The 15,835-nt window shown below is 40.9% G+C and overlaps 1 protein-coding gene across 2 annotated transcripts in view; it reads right to left on the reverse strand.

The window, feature by feature from the left end:
* Positions 1 to 14,313: 14,313 nt before the first annotated feature.
* The window catches only part of LOC126295319 (immunoglobulin domain-containing protein oig-4-like), a 31,641-nt gene continuing 30,119 nt past the window's right edge, over positions 14,314 to 15,835 (reverse strand). For both annotated transcript variants that reach the window (XM_049987778.1, XM_049987777.1), the window contains exon 4: positions 14,314 to 15,821. In XM_049987778.1, coding sequence (XP_049843735.1) covers positions 15,663 to 15,821 — 159 coding nt within the window. In that variant the 3' untranslated portion in view covers positions 14,314 to 15,662. The remainder of the gene's footprint in view (positions 15,822 to 15,835) is intronic.

Raw genomic sequence — 15,835 nt, forward strand, 5'->3', positions numbered from 1 at the left:
TTTCCTTGCCATTGCTAGTCTACATTTTACATACTCTCCGACCATTATCCTTACTTTGCTCCCCAAATAGTAAAACTCATCTACTGTTTTAAGTGCCTCATTTCCTAATCTAATTCCCTCAGCATCACCCGACTTAATTCGACCACATTCCATTATCCTCGTTTTGCTTTTGTTGATGTTCATCTTATACCCTCCTTTCAAGACACTGTCCATTCCGTTCAACTGCTCTTCCAAGTCCTTTGCTGTCTCTGACAGAATTATAATGTCGTCGGCGAACCTTAAAGTTTTTATTTCTTCCCCATGAATTTTAATACCTACTCCGAATTTTTCTTTTGTTTCCTTTACTCCTTGCTCAATATACAGATTGAATAACATCGGGGAGAGGCTACAACCCTGTCTCACTCCCTTGCCAACCACTGCTTCCCTTTCATGCCCCTCGACTCCTATAACTGCCACCTGGTTTCTGTACAAATTGTAAATAGACTTTCGCTCCCTGTATTTTACTCCTGCCACCTTCCGAATTTGAAAGAGAGTATTCCAGTCAACATTGTCAAAAGTTTTCTCTATGTCTACAAATGCTAGAAATGTAGGTTTGCCTTTCCTTTATCTATTTTCTAAGATAAGTCATAGGGTCAGTATTGCTTCAGGTGTTCCAACACTTCTACGCAATCCACACTGATCTTCCCCTAGTTCGCGATCTACCAGTTTTTCCATTCGTCTGTAAAGAATTCGTGTTAGTATTTTGCAGCTGTGAATTATTAAACTAATAGTTTGGTAATTTTCACACCTGTCAACACCTGCTTTCTTTGGGATTGTAATTATTATATTCTTCTTGAAGTCTGAGGGTATTTCGCCTGTCTCATACATCTTGCTCACCAGATGGTAGAGTTTTGCCAGGGCTGGCTCTCCCAAGGCCGTCAGTAGTTCTAATGGAATGTTGTCTACTACTGCGCGACTGCTACGGTCGCAGGTTCGAATCCTGCGTCGGGCATGGATGTGTGTGATGTCCTTAGGCTAGTTAGGTTTAAGTAGTCCTAAGTTGTAGGGGACTGATGATCACAGATGTTAAGTCCCATAGTGCTCAGAGCCATTTGAACCATTTTTTTGTTGTCTACTCCCGGAGTGTGGTATCAAGCGGAAAAACCGACGAGCCGTCAGCGCGTCACAGGGGGCCCGAAAAAAACGTTATTGCGATCTCGATGTTCTCTTAATCTAAAATGTCACCGATGGATTTTTTACTCAGGTAACATACAACGACCAGTTACTGAGTTCACCTACCGACCCATTTTGCTATTATTGCTCCTTTACTCACAACACAATATTCTTGCCTTCTTTTATACTAGAAACCGCCTCTCGTGAGCTCTAGTGATCAATTCTACATTATGTAAGGATGTCCGGATCCTTTTGATGAGATGGGGTCTGGTGATAAGTCAGGTATGACTTCTTTGGCGGTAATGTTTATTCAGCTGGCAAAAGAGACCGGCTATCTCAACAATGGCCGACACAACTGCTTTACTTGCCTTATCCCTGAACATGCATCTTAATTTATAAGTAAGACATTATTTGCCCTGCAAAAATTGTTTCAGTGTGGTAGAGGAGCTGGGATTTGTACATGATTGGGTAAGGCCCAGCCAGTGTTGCCAATTCCTGGGGAGTTCCCCAAGCTATGAGGAATTTCAGTTCGATTGGGGATTTTCTGAGGACTGGAATTATGCGGGGCTTTTAACGTTTCACTATTTATTAACACGCCGCAGCTGATACACTACTGGCCATTAAAACTGCTACACCACGAACATGACGTGCTACACACACGAAATTTAACCGACAGGCAGAAAATGCTGTGATATGCAAATGATTAGCTGTTAAGAGCATTCACACAAGGTTCGCGCCGGTGGCGACACCTACAACGTGCTGACACGAGGAAAGTTTCCAACCGATTTCTCATACACAAACAGCAGTTGACCGGTGTTGCCTGGTGAAACGTTGTTGTGTTGCCTCGTGTAAGGAGGAGAAATACGTACCATCACGTTTCCGACTTTGATAGAGGTCGGGATGTAGCCTATCGCGATTGCGGTTTATCATATCGCAACATTGCTGATCGAATTGGTCGAGATCCAACGACTGTTAGCAGAATATTTAATCGGTGGGTTCAGGAGGGTAATACGGAACGCCTCGATAGCTGAGTTCAACGACGTTTGCAGGAGCTCGGACTATCAGCTCGGAGACCGTGGCTGCGGTTACCCTTGACTCTGCATCACAGATAGGAGCGCCTGCGATGGTGTACTCGACGACGAATCTGGGTGCACGAATGGTAAAACGTCATTTTTTCGGATGAATCCAGGTTCTGTTTACAGCATCACGATTGTCGCATCCGTGTTTGGCGATATCGCGGTGAACGCACATTGGGGTGCCATCGGTTACACGTCTCGGTCACCTCGTGTTCGCATTGACGGCACTTTGAAAACTGGACGTTACATTTAAGATTTACGACCCTTCATTCAATCCCTGCGAAACCCTACATTTCAGCAGGATAATGCATGACCGCATGTTGCAGGTCCTGTACGGGCCTTTCTGGATACGGAAAATGTTCGACTGCTGTCCTGGACAGCACATTTTCCTGATCTCTCACCAACTGAAAACGTCTGGTCAATGGTGGCCGAGCAACTGGCTCGTCACAATACGCCAGTCACTCCTCTCGATGAACTGCGGTATCGTGTTGAAGCTGCACGGGGAGCTGTACCTGTACACGCCATCCAAGCTCTGTTTGACTCAATGCCCAGGTGTATCGAGGCCGTTATTACGGCCAGAGGTGGTTGTTCTGGGTACTGATTTCTCAGGATCTATGCACTCAAAATGCGTGAAAATGTCATCACATGTCAGTTCTAGTATAATATATTTGTCCGATGAATACCTTTTTATCATCTGCATTTCTTCTTGGTGTGGCAATTTTAATGGCCAGTAGTGTATGTACATGGCCTGCAATTTTCTGAACCTGTAATTCGTGTAACACTGTTTTTCGGCATTCGTGTTAACATTAGTTTAGAGCAATGAATTTGCCCACACATCGATTGTATGTATTGTATGCATGAATGAACTGTTTCTGAGCGAAGTATACTATATCCTTGAGTTACGCGCTTTCTAATGTACATCACTTGTACAGCTCTAGTTGAAGAATTTATGATGGCAATAGGTATTTTTTTATTTGTATTGAATAATCTGTGATCAACAAATAATTAAAATGGAAGCCACCAAGTTGATCCTAACTACAATGGCGCTTCTACTGCCACAGTAAGTTAAACACTTCGTCTTCCAAAACAACTTACCGTACAACTCATGGTCACACATTAAAGGTTTCTTTATCTGTTTTCTTCTCACAGAGCCAGTACCTAGCATAACGCTACAGAAAAAAATGCATGGCTCTTCTGTGCTCCCCATCAGATAGTGGGCCGAAAAAAAATTCGTAAAGCAGTGTATGGGGCTAGACAGATATTCCAAAGATGACCGGCCCCAGTCATTTGTATTTATATGCTAGAGAAATGACCTTCAAATGAGCCTCTGTATTGCTAGATGCTTAAGTGTGAATTGCAAGACGATTGTCTGGATATAGAGATACTTGTGGAGCGCAACATTGGGTGTGAAGTAAACCATGAGAAATATGCAGAAGACAGAAATTGTAGAAATTGAAATCGGGTGTCATGGAATGAAGATGAAAGTGGGGCAAATTAGGTACAAGAATTGGAAAAGTACTAACAAGCACAGGCAAGGAATGAGGTCTCTGAAGAACGCTGCCAGGAAAAGGGAGAGGTTAGTAGCACATCTGCTATGGAAATGAGGAATAGGGGAAAAATAGTAGAACCTTGGATGGCATCGTAAGTTCACTGAGGCTTTTTGCGCATGATGCTGTGGTATATTGAGAGGTTGTAACAATGGAAAATTGTACTGAAATGCAGGAGGATCTGTAGCGAATTGACGCATGGTGCAGGGAATGGCAATTCAATCTCAATGTAGACAAGTGTATGTGCTGCGAATACATAGAAAGAAAGATCCCTTATCATTTAGCTACAATATAGCAGGTCAGCAACTGGAAGCAGTTAATTCCGTAAATTATCTGAGAGTACGCATTAGGAGTGATTTAAAGTGGAATGATGTTATTAAGTTGATCGTCGGTAAAGCAGATGCCAGACTGAGATTCATTGGAAGAATCCTAAGGAAATGCAATCCGACAACAAAGGAAGTAGGTTACAGTACACTTGTTCGCCCACTGCTCGAATACTGCTCAGCAGTGTGGGATCCGTACCAGATAGGGTAGATAGAAGAGATAGAGAAGATCAACGGAGATCAGCACGCTTCGTTACAGGATCATTTAGTAATCGCGAAAGCGTTACGGAGACGATAGATAAACTCCAGTGGAAGACTATGCAGGAGAGACGCTCAGTAGCTCGGTACGGGCTTTTGTTAAAGTTTCGAGAACATACCTTCACCGAAGAGTCAAGCAGTATATCGCTTCCTCCTACGTATATCTCGCGAAGAGACCGTGAGGATAAAATCAGAGAGATTAGAGCCCACACAGAGATATACCGACAATCCTTCTTTCCACCAACAACTGGAATAGAACCGATAGAGGTACTCAAGATACCCTCCGCCACACACCGTCAGTTGGTTTGCGAAATATGGATGTAGATGTAGATGTAGATGCAGAAAAGACTTTTGAGGGTGTGGAGTGTAGTAGTTACTAAGACTTGGGAAAATCAGAACAAGATTGGAGAATAGGTAGAGAATGGAAAATGTCGAAAGATTGAAGAAACGAAATATGTAACTCTGAATCTTGGTAAAAGAAAAAGGTTAGAAAGGATGTAGAAATGTCATTTCTTTTCCAGTTGGCTCATTGTGAGAAATTCTGAGAAAATATCGAGAGATCGATGGATATTTCTGCTACGTTTCGTTTGTCGCCTGAGTGGAGTACGAAATTACTGTCTACCATTCAGATGTAGTGTCGAAGCAGCGAGCACGAGGAAATTTTCCAAAGAGCTGCCGAACGGGGAAGTGTTAGTATTGTGAGTTTTGTACTTCTAGTTCCAGATTTCTCAACACAACGCTGCAGCTATTAAAACTACTAATGCCCGTATTGTGAGACCAAGTATCTTCTCCTTAAACCTACGATACCTCATTAAAAGTCCAACCTTGGTTGCATCGGATTCTCTGTTTGTAGCTTACTGAACTTGGCTCTTTTATCTCATACAATCCATCTTGCCGTATTCGGTGTAGACTGCTTATTAGCGCCGTGCAGGTGTCAAAGAAAGTAATTAACATGGCGGCTGCATAGCGTCGAGTGGGAATATCTGTTCACTGAGACTATCACGTAGTGAAATATTCAAGTGACGTTGGTGTGAAACTGTTATTCACGTTTCGCGCAAAGAGTAACTCCAATGGTGCTGAATTGTTGCTACTACAGATGTTAATCGAAATTCGTTAAAAGTAAGAAAAGTTACTTTTCATCTGTAAGTTACACAAAAATCGGATCATAGTTATTGCTTTTCTGCCTCCAACGTGGGAAACAAGTCGTAACGATATAAAAACATTAAATAGATTTTACAACTTACGTAAAATAAGACCCTGCTCATTCTTTTGTCTTCTTCGTTTCGAAGACGGAGACGATGCCAGAGAAGTTATTTCTGGTTCGTAATGGAGAAGACGCTTTCTGCTGGCAGGTCCGCCATTATCTGATGCCCTACATTACAAGGCGTCATAATCAACATAATGTGACGTACTTAACATTATTATGAAAGAACGAAATGTAATGCATTGTATTACCAGAGCACACTCGCTATACCTCAAAGGATAATAAAAAATACAAAAGACGTGATCATCTTACGGATGCTGCAGTTCTTCTTATTTCTGTGTACAGGACTTCAGCTATATGTAAGACAGTTTGAGCTCTGTTTTAATCAGACATGTTTCAGCACTTTATGTGTTGTCTTAGTGGGATTCTTGTTCATTTTATTTCTCACATGACGCTGAGCGTAGCTTTAATTCTACAACACATTCTGTCACCGTTTTTCGGTATTGTGGTGTTTCACTTGCTTGTGTTGTGTTGGAGTACTTATTTCTTGCGATACTGTCATTTCTTGTTGTAAGACATGTATTTTGTACAGTTTGTCAGTCAAGCAGAAAGTTTTCAACTTTTGTAGTCCTGTCTTCCTCAGTTGCGTGTAATATTACGGTATATTGATAGTTTTTACTTATGGACCGTCTGACAAGAACTGAATGAAACACAGTTTTAGTGCTATACGCGTTTCGCCTTTATTTTCTGCAAGGCATCATCAGTGGCAGGTTGCGTGGACAATTTCTTACATATTACGCTCCTGGTGCATTTTTGGTGTTGTTCTTCTTCTTATGAATGTCAATTTGCGGTTTTTCCCCACATTCCACAGCACTATAAACTGAACGCTTGTCTCAATGCAATGTTTATTTTTTTAATTTTTTGTCAAAATTTTTTCTATAAAAAAAACAGTAACAAAACATTGCATTGAAACAAGCGTTCAGTTCATAGTGCTGTGAAATGTGGGAAAAAACCGCAAATTGGTATTCATAAGAAGAAGAACAACACCAAAAATGCAACGGGAGCGTAATATGTAAGAAATTGTCCACACAATCTGGCCCTGATGATGCGTTGCAGAAAATAAAGGCGAATCGCGTATGGCACTAAAATTGTGTTTTATTCAGTTGCTGTCAGACGGTCCATAAGGAAAAATTATCAGTATACCACAAGCACAAAGTGTCCATCACAATTTCACATATTGTTGTCAACAACACGGTACATAATCGCTAAATTTTATATGGGACAGAAGAGGTAAAAGAAGCATATTAAAAAGGTGTAGGAAAATGAAACGCTTATAAGAAAAACCTTAAGGAATGCCCCAGCTGGTGATCTCTGCTATAGGACTTGTAACCATTGGTGAAAGGAGAGAATAATTTTTAGTTATTTGAAGTACATATGTGCAAATAATAGTCAGCCACTGTTATATGTTTTGTTAAATGAACCATACTGACCCGGACAAGATAAGGAGCTCTGTATTATCTTGCTGGTAGGAGCCTTATGTCTTTATCAAGATCGAGACATATTGTAATGAACGCATAAAATCGTAGAATTACTTTATGCCGTATGCTCACATATTTACGAGAGAGGTGCTGGATAAATTCTGTAGCGCGAGAGTCTGCTGGCAATCGACACACTGGACACATTCAAATCTCGAGCAGTGTTCACCTATAAAGTTCTCATGCAATGCCCTGAGTTATTTCCTTTGTATTATGCAGTTCTCCAAAGCACTGCGCTTTTATTTTACAATGGTCATAAAGTTCAGTGTGACTGATATTTTAGTTTCCCTAAGGATGAACAAATATTGTGCTAGAAAGTAAAAGCGGGAGAAATACGTCTGTAAAAATATTTCAGGGTGTGACCGATTTCCTACACTTTGCAGCTCCAAATTCGATTCGTATTTTTCGGAACACTTCCACTTTGGCGCGCCTGGAGTCCATTTCGCAATGACGGAGCAGCATAGTTTGTGAATACAGAGACTTGGAAATGCGATCAAGTGCATGGCAAAACGCAAACAATGGTGGTCATTCTTACTTTTCCTGTAACAAACAATTTTGGGTAATTCTACAATGAGATATTCCCAGTAGCGGATTGGACTCTTTCAAACCAGCTATACGCCGGCGATACCTCGTCTGCAAGAAATTGATAAGAAAAGTTTCAGAATTTCTTGTGATATCGTACGGTCTTAAAAAACCATTGCTTTCAAAACGGTGTTCCAGTGTAGCAGGTAAATTGTATGGCTGCTTTCTGAAGGTTGTGAGCTCGAATGGTGTTGGGTGCATTTTCTACTTTTATCGAAACGACTGTGTTTTCATTATTATTATTATTATTATTATTATTATTAAATTAACTGGTTTGAAGATTCTTCTGACTGTTTTGATGTCTCGCCACTAATTCCCCTCTTCTGCCAACCTCTTCATCTCAGAGTAGCACATGAAACATACGTCCTCAATTATTTGCTGGACATATTCAACTCTCTGTGTCCCTCTACAGTTTTTGCCCTCTACAGCTCCCTCTAGTACCATGGAAGTCATTCTCCTTGTCAGTGTTTTCCACATATTCCTTTTCTCTCCGATTCTGCGCAGAACCTCTTCATTCCCTACCCTATCAGTCTACCTAATTTTGAGCATTTGTCTGTAGTATCACGTCTGAAATGCTTCGATTCTCTTCTGTTCTGGTTTTCCCACAATGCACGTTTCGCTACCATTCAAAGCTGTGCTCTAGTCGCACATTATCAGAATTTTTTTCCTCAAATTAAGGCCTATGTTTGATATTAGAAGACTTCTCTTGCCCGGGAGTGTCTTTTTTGTCAGTCATAGTCTGCTTTTAATGTTCTCCTTGCTCCGTGAGTCATGAGTTATTTTGCTGCCAAGGTAACAGAATTCCTCAACTTCATCTACTTCATGACCATCAGTCCTGATGTTAAGTTTCTCGCTGTTTTCATTTTTCTTACTTCTCATTACTTTCGTCTTCCTTCCTTTTATTCCCAATCCATAATTCTTCTTCACTTTCACCCAGGATATCAATGTCATCAGTGAATCGTATCATTGATATCTTTTCATCCTGCATTTTAAGATTTGCTTCAGTTTAATTTCTTCTTTTTCTTAATTTCATATTTTTGTCCATGGTATTGTAATTTTGATTCCTACTGTTCATTTGTGTTACGACGATACATAAATTTTTGGCACCTCTGCACTGCCAAAACAGACTACTACGTATTTTGTTTTTTTGTAGATAGATCGGTACTTATTTGAAATTACATGGATAACAATTTCAAATAAAAAAGGTTAATACCATGGTTAAAATAACATATGCAGTATGCACTCCGTCTTCAGGCCACAAGTGGCCCATCTGTACCATCCGACCGCCGTGTCATCCTCAGCTGAGGAAGTGGATAGGAGGGGCGTGTGGTCAGCACACCGATCTACTGGTCGTTAAACTAAATAAAAATAAAGACCGCAGATACTTCGGTAAAGATGTAAAAACCAATTTCTTTCAGGCGATTCGAATTCACAAGCCTCACCATATCAGTGGAATTCCTTGACCACTGCACTATAACGCGATTGTACAGGGTGTTTCAAAAATGACCGGTATATTTGAAACGGTAATACAAACTAAACGAGCAGCGATAGAAATACGCCGTTTGTTGCAATATGCTTGGGACAACAGAACATTTTCAGGCGGACAAACTTTCGAAATTACAGTAGTTACAATTTTCAACAACAGATGGCGCTGCAAGTGATGTGAAAGATATAGAAGACAACACAGTCTGTGGGTGCGCCATTCTGTACGTTGTCTTTCTGCCGTAAGCTTGTGCTGTTCACAACGTGCAAGTGTGCTGTGGACAACATGGTTTATTCCTTAGAACAGAGGATTTTTCTGGTGTTGGGATTCCACCGCCTAGAACACAAAGTTGTTGCCAAGACGAAGTTTTCAACGGAGGTTTAATGTAACCAAAGGACCGAAAAGCGATACAATAAAGGATCTGTTTGAAAAATTTCAACGGACTGGGAACGTGACAGATGAACGTGCTGGAAAGGTAGGGCGACCGCGTACGGCAACCACAGTGGGCAACGTGCAGCTAGTGCAGCAGGTGATCCGACAGCGGCCTCAGGTTTCCGTTCGCTGTGTTGCAGCTGCGGTCCAAATGACGCCAACGTCCACGTGTCGTCTCATGCGCCAGAGTTTACACCTCTAGCCATACAAAATTCAAACGCGGCAACCCCTCAGCGCCGCTACCATTGCTGCACGAGAGACATTCGCCAACGATATAGTGCACAGGATTGATGACGGCGATATGCATGTGGGCAGCATTCGGTTTACTGACGAAGCTTATTTTTACCTGGACGGCTTTGTCAATAAACAGAACTGGCGCATATGGGGAACCGAAAAGCCCCATGTTGCAGTCCCATAGTCCCTGCATCCTCAAAAAGTACTGGTCTGGGCCGCCATTTCTTCCAAAGGAATCATTGGCCCATTTTTCAGATCCGAAACGATTACTGCATTACGCTATCTGGACATTCTTCGTGAATTTGTGGCGGTACAAACTGCCTTAGACGACACTGCGAACACCTCGTGGTTTATGCAAGATGGTGTCAGGCCACACCGCACGGCCGACGTCTTTAATTTCCTGAATGAATATTTCGATGATCGTGTGATTGCTTTGGGCTATCCGAAACATACAGGAGGCGGCGTGGATTGGCCTCCCTATTCGCCAGACATGAACCCCTGTGACTTCTTTCTGTAGGGACACTTGAAAGACCAGGTGTACCGCCAGAATCCAGAAACAATTGAACAGCTGAAGCAGTACATCTCATCTGCATGTGAAGCCATTCCGCCAGACACGTTGTCAAAGGTAATTTCATTCAGAGACTACGCCATATTATTGCTACGCATGGTGGATATGTGGAAAATATCGTACTATAGAGTTTCCCAGACCGCAGCGCCATCTGTTGTTGACAATTGTAACTACTGTAATTTGGAAAGTTTGTCCGCCTGAAAATGTACTGTTGTTCCAAGCATATTGCAACAAACGGTGTATTTCTATCGCTGCTCGTTTAGTTTGTATTGCCGTTTCAAATATACCGGTCATTTTTGAAACACCCTGTAATACCGGCACTATTTTCAAGGCTTTAGCGTATCAGAAGAAATTCCGAATTTCTGATCGATTACCTGCAAATGAGGACCTACCACAGTGAACGGTTGCATGATGTGATACCTGGGACCGTCAACAACGCTACCGCATAGTCGATTTTAAAAAGTCATTCCCACCCTTGAAGACCTAACCTTGTTAGGAAGGAGAGCTATCGCATATGCCCTCACGCTTATGCCTTCAAAGCCTTACACCAATCTCAAAGCGGAAATAGAATGCAGTTCGTTTAGACGCCTATAAAAGTTGCAGCAGAAAGTAAAAATGCCATAATACAGTCTGTAACAACTTTTCAATGTGTGTTAAATCCTAATGTACTGAATGACATAGACCCAAATTCGAATTTTTCAGAATATTTTCACTTTGTTGTACTAGGAACCAATTTCTAAATATTGCTGCAGAATAATTTATTAAAACGCTCAAAAATAAAACAGATGCAGGATAAAACCTTAAAGAATAGTGGTGGCCTTTCTTCTCTTGTATGATAAATAATTGTAACATACAAGATGTGACACTTGTCGCAAGCAAGCGAAACGCCTCTGCATTTATCTCTCCAAAGTTTTCAGCTAAATCCAATCCAGATCTCCAACGCAATTTAAGCGTTTTTTATGAATCAGGTGTACAAAATCCACTCTACTTTTGCGCAGCATCTGTTTGTACTGTTGCCAGTCACATTCAGAATCTGCAGGGTTTTCTGGATAAACCTTTCTCTGCGCCATGTTCAAGTAACTTTTGGAGTTGATGTCTATTGACATCAGAAGTTATTTTGTGTGCATCTGAATGCTTGCTCCATGGTAATTCCTACGATATATTAATGACAGCCAAAGAAAACTCACCGTCAGCTATCTGTTCTGTGATAGGCTGGAAGCAAACGGTGCAGTCGCCGTATTGGATTAAATCTTCGTCGAACAAAAGTGCAATATTTGGTGGTTTCAACGTAATTACAACGTTAATGCAGTCAATACCGTTTATAGTGATATCGATTTTAACGATATACTGGCTATAACAGCGAAATCTAACGGTCCCGTGTAAATCCTATGTAGATACTATATCTAAAAAAAAATCGCTTATTGCACTTTTATTTTCGGATATCGGCTATAGCGTCCAATGTTCGTTTTTGTTTCTTATGTATTACCAACAACAATGGAACGCTTATTTTCAAAATCGTGTTTCTGTAGATTGTTGGTTTCAAATTAATATGCATATTAAACAGTCAACGATGTCGCAAAAGTGGGAAGAAAATATGGCGATTAGAAAATGACGAAGCAATCATTACCGTCGCAAAGGAATTGGATGTCTCATACTCAACGATGTCTACAATCTGGCAGGGTAGAGGGGAAATGCGGTTTCTTTTTGAACACAATTCTTTGGAAATCAAGCGGGTGAGGTCATGTGAGCACAATGATATAAAAGAAAAATTCTGTAATATTTTACAGATCTGCTGTGGATTGTCAGCAAGTCTGTTACTTCAGAACTACGACCATAAATATAATAGACTGGCCCTGACGTCATTTTCGTGGCTCCAACATCTCTGGGCTGAAGTCACGTGAATGTTGGCATAACATGGTTGTTTCGTGTTCCGCTTACGGCTGTACTCAGCGTTTTGTCGGGGAGAAATGGCATTACATTTCACGCGTAAGTGTTTCTATGATAGTGCAGATGCGTTTATTGAAATCAGCTGACGTGACTTTTATATGTTTTTTACACTTGACAGAGAGTATCACGTAAACTAAAGTGTTGAAAGTGATGCCTGTAAAGTCAGACTCGTATTACATTTTGGAAAGTATCTGTGATAATTCGGCTACAGAATTAAGTATAATTGTTTCTCGTTCCTACTCATAGGTTCTCCAAGGATGAAAACCGAAGGCAGCTTTGGATACAGGCCCTGAAACGGAAAAACTTTAAGCCATCTGCACTTACGCGCCTTTGCTCGAAGCACTTTGCGGAGAAGTGTTTTGATAGGTTAGTTATTATTTACAATGTATATTTATAATTTATATTTACAGTGTCTGTCATTTTTAAACCTAGGCTACAAAATTATTTTCTGAAACTTCAAAGTCTCACCTTTCATCTAAAATATCATTTTTTTTTAAATTGATAGGTTAAACTTTTGTAAAAACAGTGGGAAATGAACCTTTGAAATGCACCTAAAAATGATACTCGAAAGTGGACGTGCTCCTAAAGACGGCAGTTTTGGCACCTATAGTTGACATAATTCCCATACCCCATTTTCTGTTATACGTGACTAGAGCTCAAAACGCGGCGAATCCAATGTTTAAAGTTTTGACACGAGCCCACTCTTACTGTTTGAAAGAATTTTAACGACATTTTACTTTAATTGATAGTTTATACTGATTTCGTCCCGCTGCCCACCAGAGGGGCGTTCGATGTATTTGTTAGATTTTATAAATGGTACTATGATAAAAACCAGGTCAAATGTAGTTCTGGCATAATTTTTCGCAAACAAAAAAGTAATTTTTGCTTTAAGCGTTTGGCAGTCAATTGAGAAATATGGGGAAAATACGATACAAACATACAGGGTGATCAAGAAGTCAGTATAAATTTGAAAACTTAATAAACCACGGAATAATGTAGTTAGAGAGGTAAAAATTGACACATGATTGGAATGATACGGGGTTTAAAAAAATAAAAAAAAACAAAGTTCACAAAATGTCCGACAGATGGAGAAGGGCAGCAAAACTGCTACCGTGACAGGTGCAGAATCGCATCGTCTCCAGCGTGTCCAATAAACCTGATTTATGCAGAATGGTGCTAGACACGTGAAAGATCTCTTGCACTCGTCGTTTGGTGATGATCGTGTGCTAAGCCGCCACTTTTATCACGCTTGGCCTCCCAGGTCCCCAGACCTCAGTCCATGCGATTATTGGCTTTGGGGTTACTTGAAGTCGAAAGTGCATCGTGATCGATCGACATCTCTACGGATGCTGAAAGACAACATCCGACGCCAATGCCTCACCATAACTCCAGACACGCTTTACAGTGCTGTTCACAGCATTATTCCTCGACTACAGCTATTGTTGACGAATGATGGTGGACATATTGAGCATTTTCTGTAAAGAACATAATCTTTGCTCTATCTTTCTTTGTTATGCTAATTATTGCTATTCTGATGAAGCGCCATCATTTTTTGAACTTTCGTATTTTTTTTAGTTCTAATAAAACCCCATGTCATTCCAAGCATGTGCGTCAATTTTACCTCTCTACCTACATTATTCCGTGATTTATTCAGTTTTCAAATTTATACTGACTTTTTGACAACCTGGTAGGATGGCAGACCGCTGATTTGAAATCCCGCAACGTTTTGCCAATAGTCCCGTGGTTTACATTGGAGCCACACCAGCCCTATAGCTTCTGTACAGCAAGGCCAGTCTACTAGTATCTATTGTCGAAGCTAAAGACATGCATAAGGATCGTTGTATAATGTGGATTGTAAACAGAGATATTGTACAATAAAATAATAAGTGGCGAATTTGTCATTCACTACTGTTACACTAAACAGCAGTTACAGTAAGTTTTAAACGTGCTTAACACTTTATCTCAATCAGTATCCAAGGCTATGTTCGACTTTATTGAACAGATTACATCGTTGCTACTTCTTTCTCCATTTATTAACTGTTTTTACATTTTGCTGTAATGTTATTGTATCGCAATACATAAGAAAAGTTCCTCTTCTGTGCCTCTCCATAAATACTCAATTATGATTACTGTAAGTGCAGTGTATTTCTACTACTTTTTGATGTTGTAACCATATAGCAGCCTAAAATTTACATATACGAAATTTATATAAAAAAACAAAACAAAATTCTGGCTTGAGCGAGGATCTGCAATAGAGAGCGTAAATCGCAGGACCCTTTGACGTAGTCATAAGCGATTTCGGCTGTTCGTTGCAGTGGCGCACTAAAGTGTAGGCAAATTTTTTTTTTAATTGCAGGAATTGCTGTACACAAGTGTCATAAGCTGATGAATATATCTCTGTGTAATTCTTGCGAATGTGAGAAGAGACAGATTTCGATTACCCTCAACTTGACGCATATTTTGCACAATGGTGTAAGTAGGCTGTTTAGGTTTTTATGTTGGTGATGCCACGTAGCGCTCTGTATGAAAATCACTGGCTGTGCTGTGTGCAGTCTTTGGCTAGTTGGCATTGTTGGAATATTCGCTATTGTAGTGTTGGGCAGTTGGCTGTTAACAGCGCGTAGCGTTGCGCAGTTGGAGGTGAGCCGCCAGCAGTGGTGGATGTGGGGAGAGAGATGGAGTATTGAGAGCGGACGATCTGGACGTGTGTCCATCAGAAACAGTAAATTTGTAAGACTGGATGTCATGAACTTTTATATATATATATATATATATAATGACTTTTGAACACTATTAAGGTAAATACATTGTTTGTTCTCTGTCAAAATCTTTCATTTGCTAACTATGTCTATCAGTAGTTAGTGCCTTCAGTAGTTTGAATCTTTTATTTAGCTGGCAGTAGTGGCGCTCGCTGTATTGCAGTAGTTTGAGTGACGAAGAGTTTTGTGAGGTAAGTGATTCATGAAAGGTATAGGTTATTGTTAGTCAGGGCCATTCTTTTGTACGGATTTTTGAAACTCAGATTAAGTTGTGTGTCAGTTTAAGCACAGTCATTTATAATTTTTCTAAGGGGACGTTTCAATGGTTACACTTGTTGACATTGAAGGACAGCATTTGCCGTACTGATAAGTCTTACGTGACCGTTTGTACTTGCGGTATTTGCTCTCATGGGGTATTAACACCTTTTCAGCGCAGTGTTGTTGTTGTTTTTTTTAGGGAAAACAAATGCTCAACAGCTTGTCGGGAGGCTGTATGACGACAAAAGCGCTACTTCCGGGCACCGACCCGTGCTGCACGGTGGTTTCGGAACGTGGGGCGTGGCTAGTCGAAGGCGATGCTGAAGTCCGTCTTGAAGCTGCGCCGGTCGATGGAGTACATGTTGTCGGCCGAACACTCGTACACGCCTGCGTCCATCTGCGTCGCGGGGTCGATCTCCAGCTTCGACTTTATCTGGTCCTTGCCGATGGTCCACTCGTGAACCTGCGAAAAAAAAT

This window comes from Schistocerca gregaria, chromosome 11 (assembly GCF_023897955.1).
Source record: "Schistocerca gregaria isolate iqSchGreg1 chromosome 11, iqSchGreg1.2, whole genome shotgun sequence".
Classification (NCBI taxonomy): Eukaryota; Metazoa; Arthropoda; class Insecta; order Orthoptera; family Acrididae; genus Schistocerca; species Schistocerca gregaria.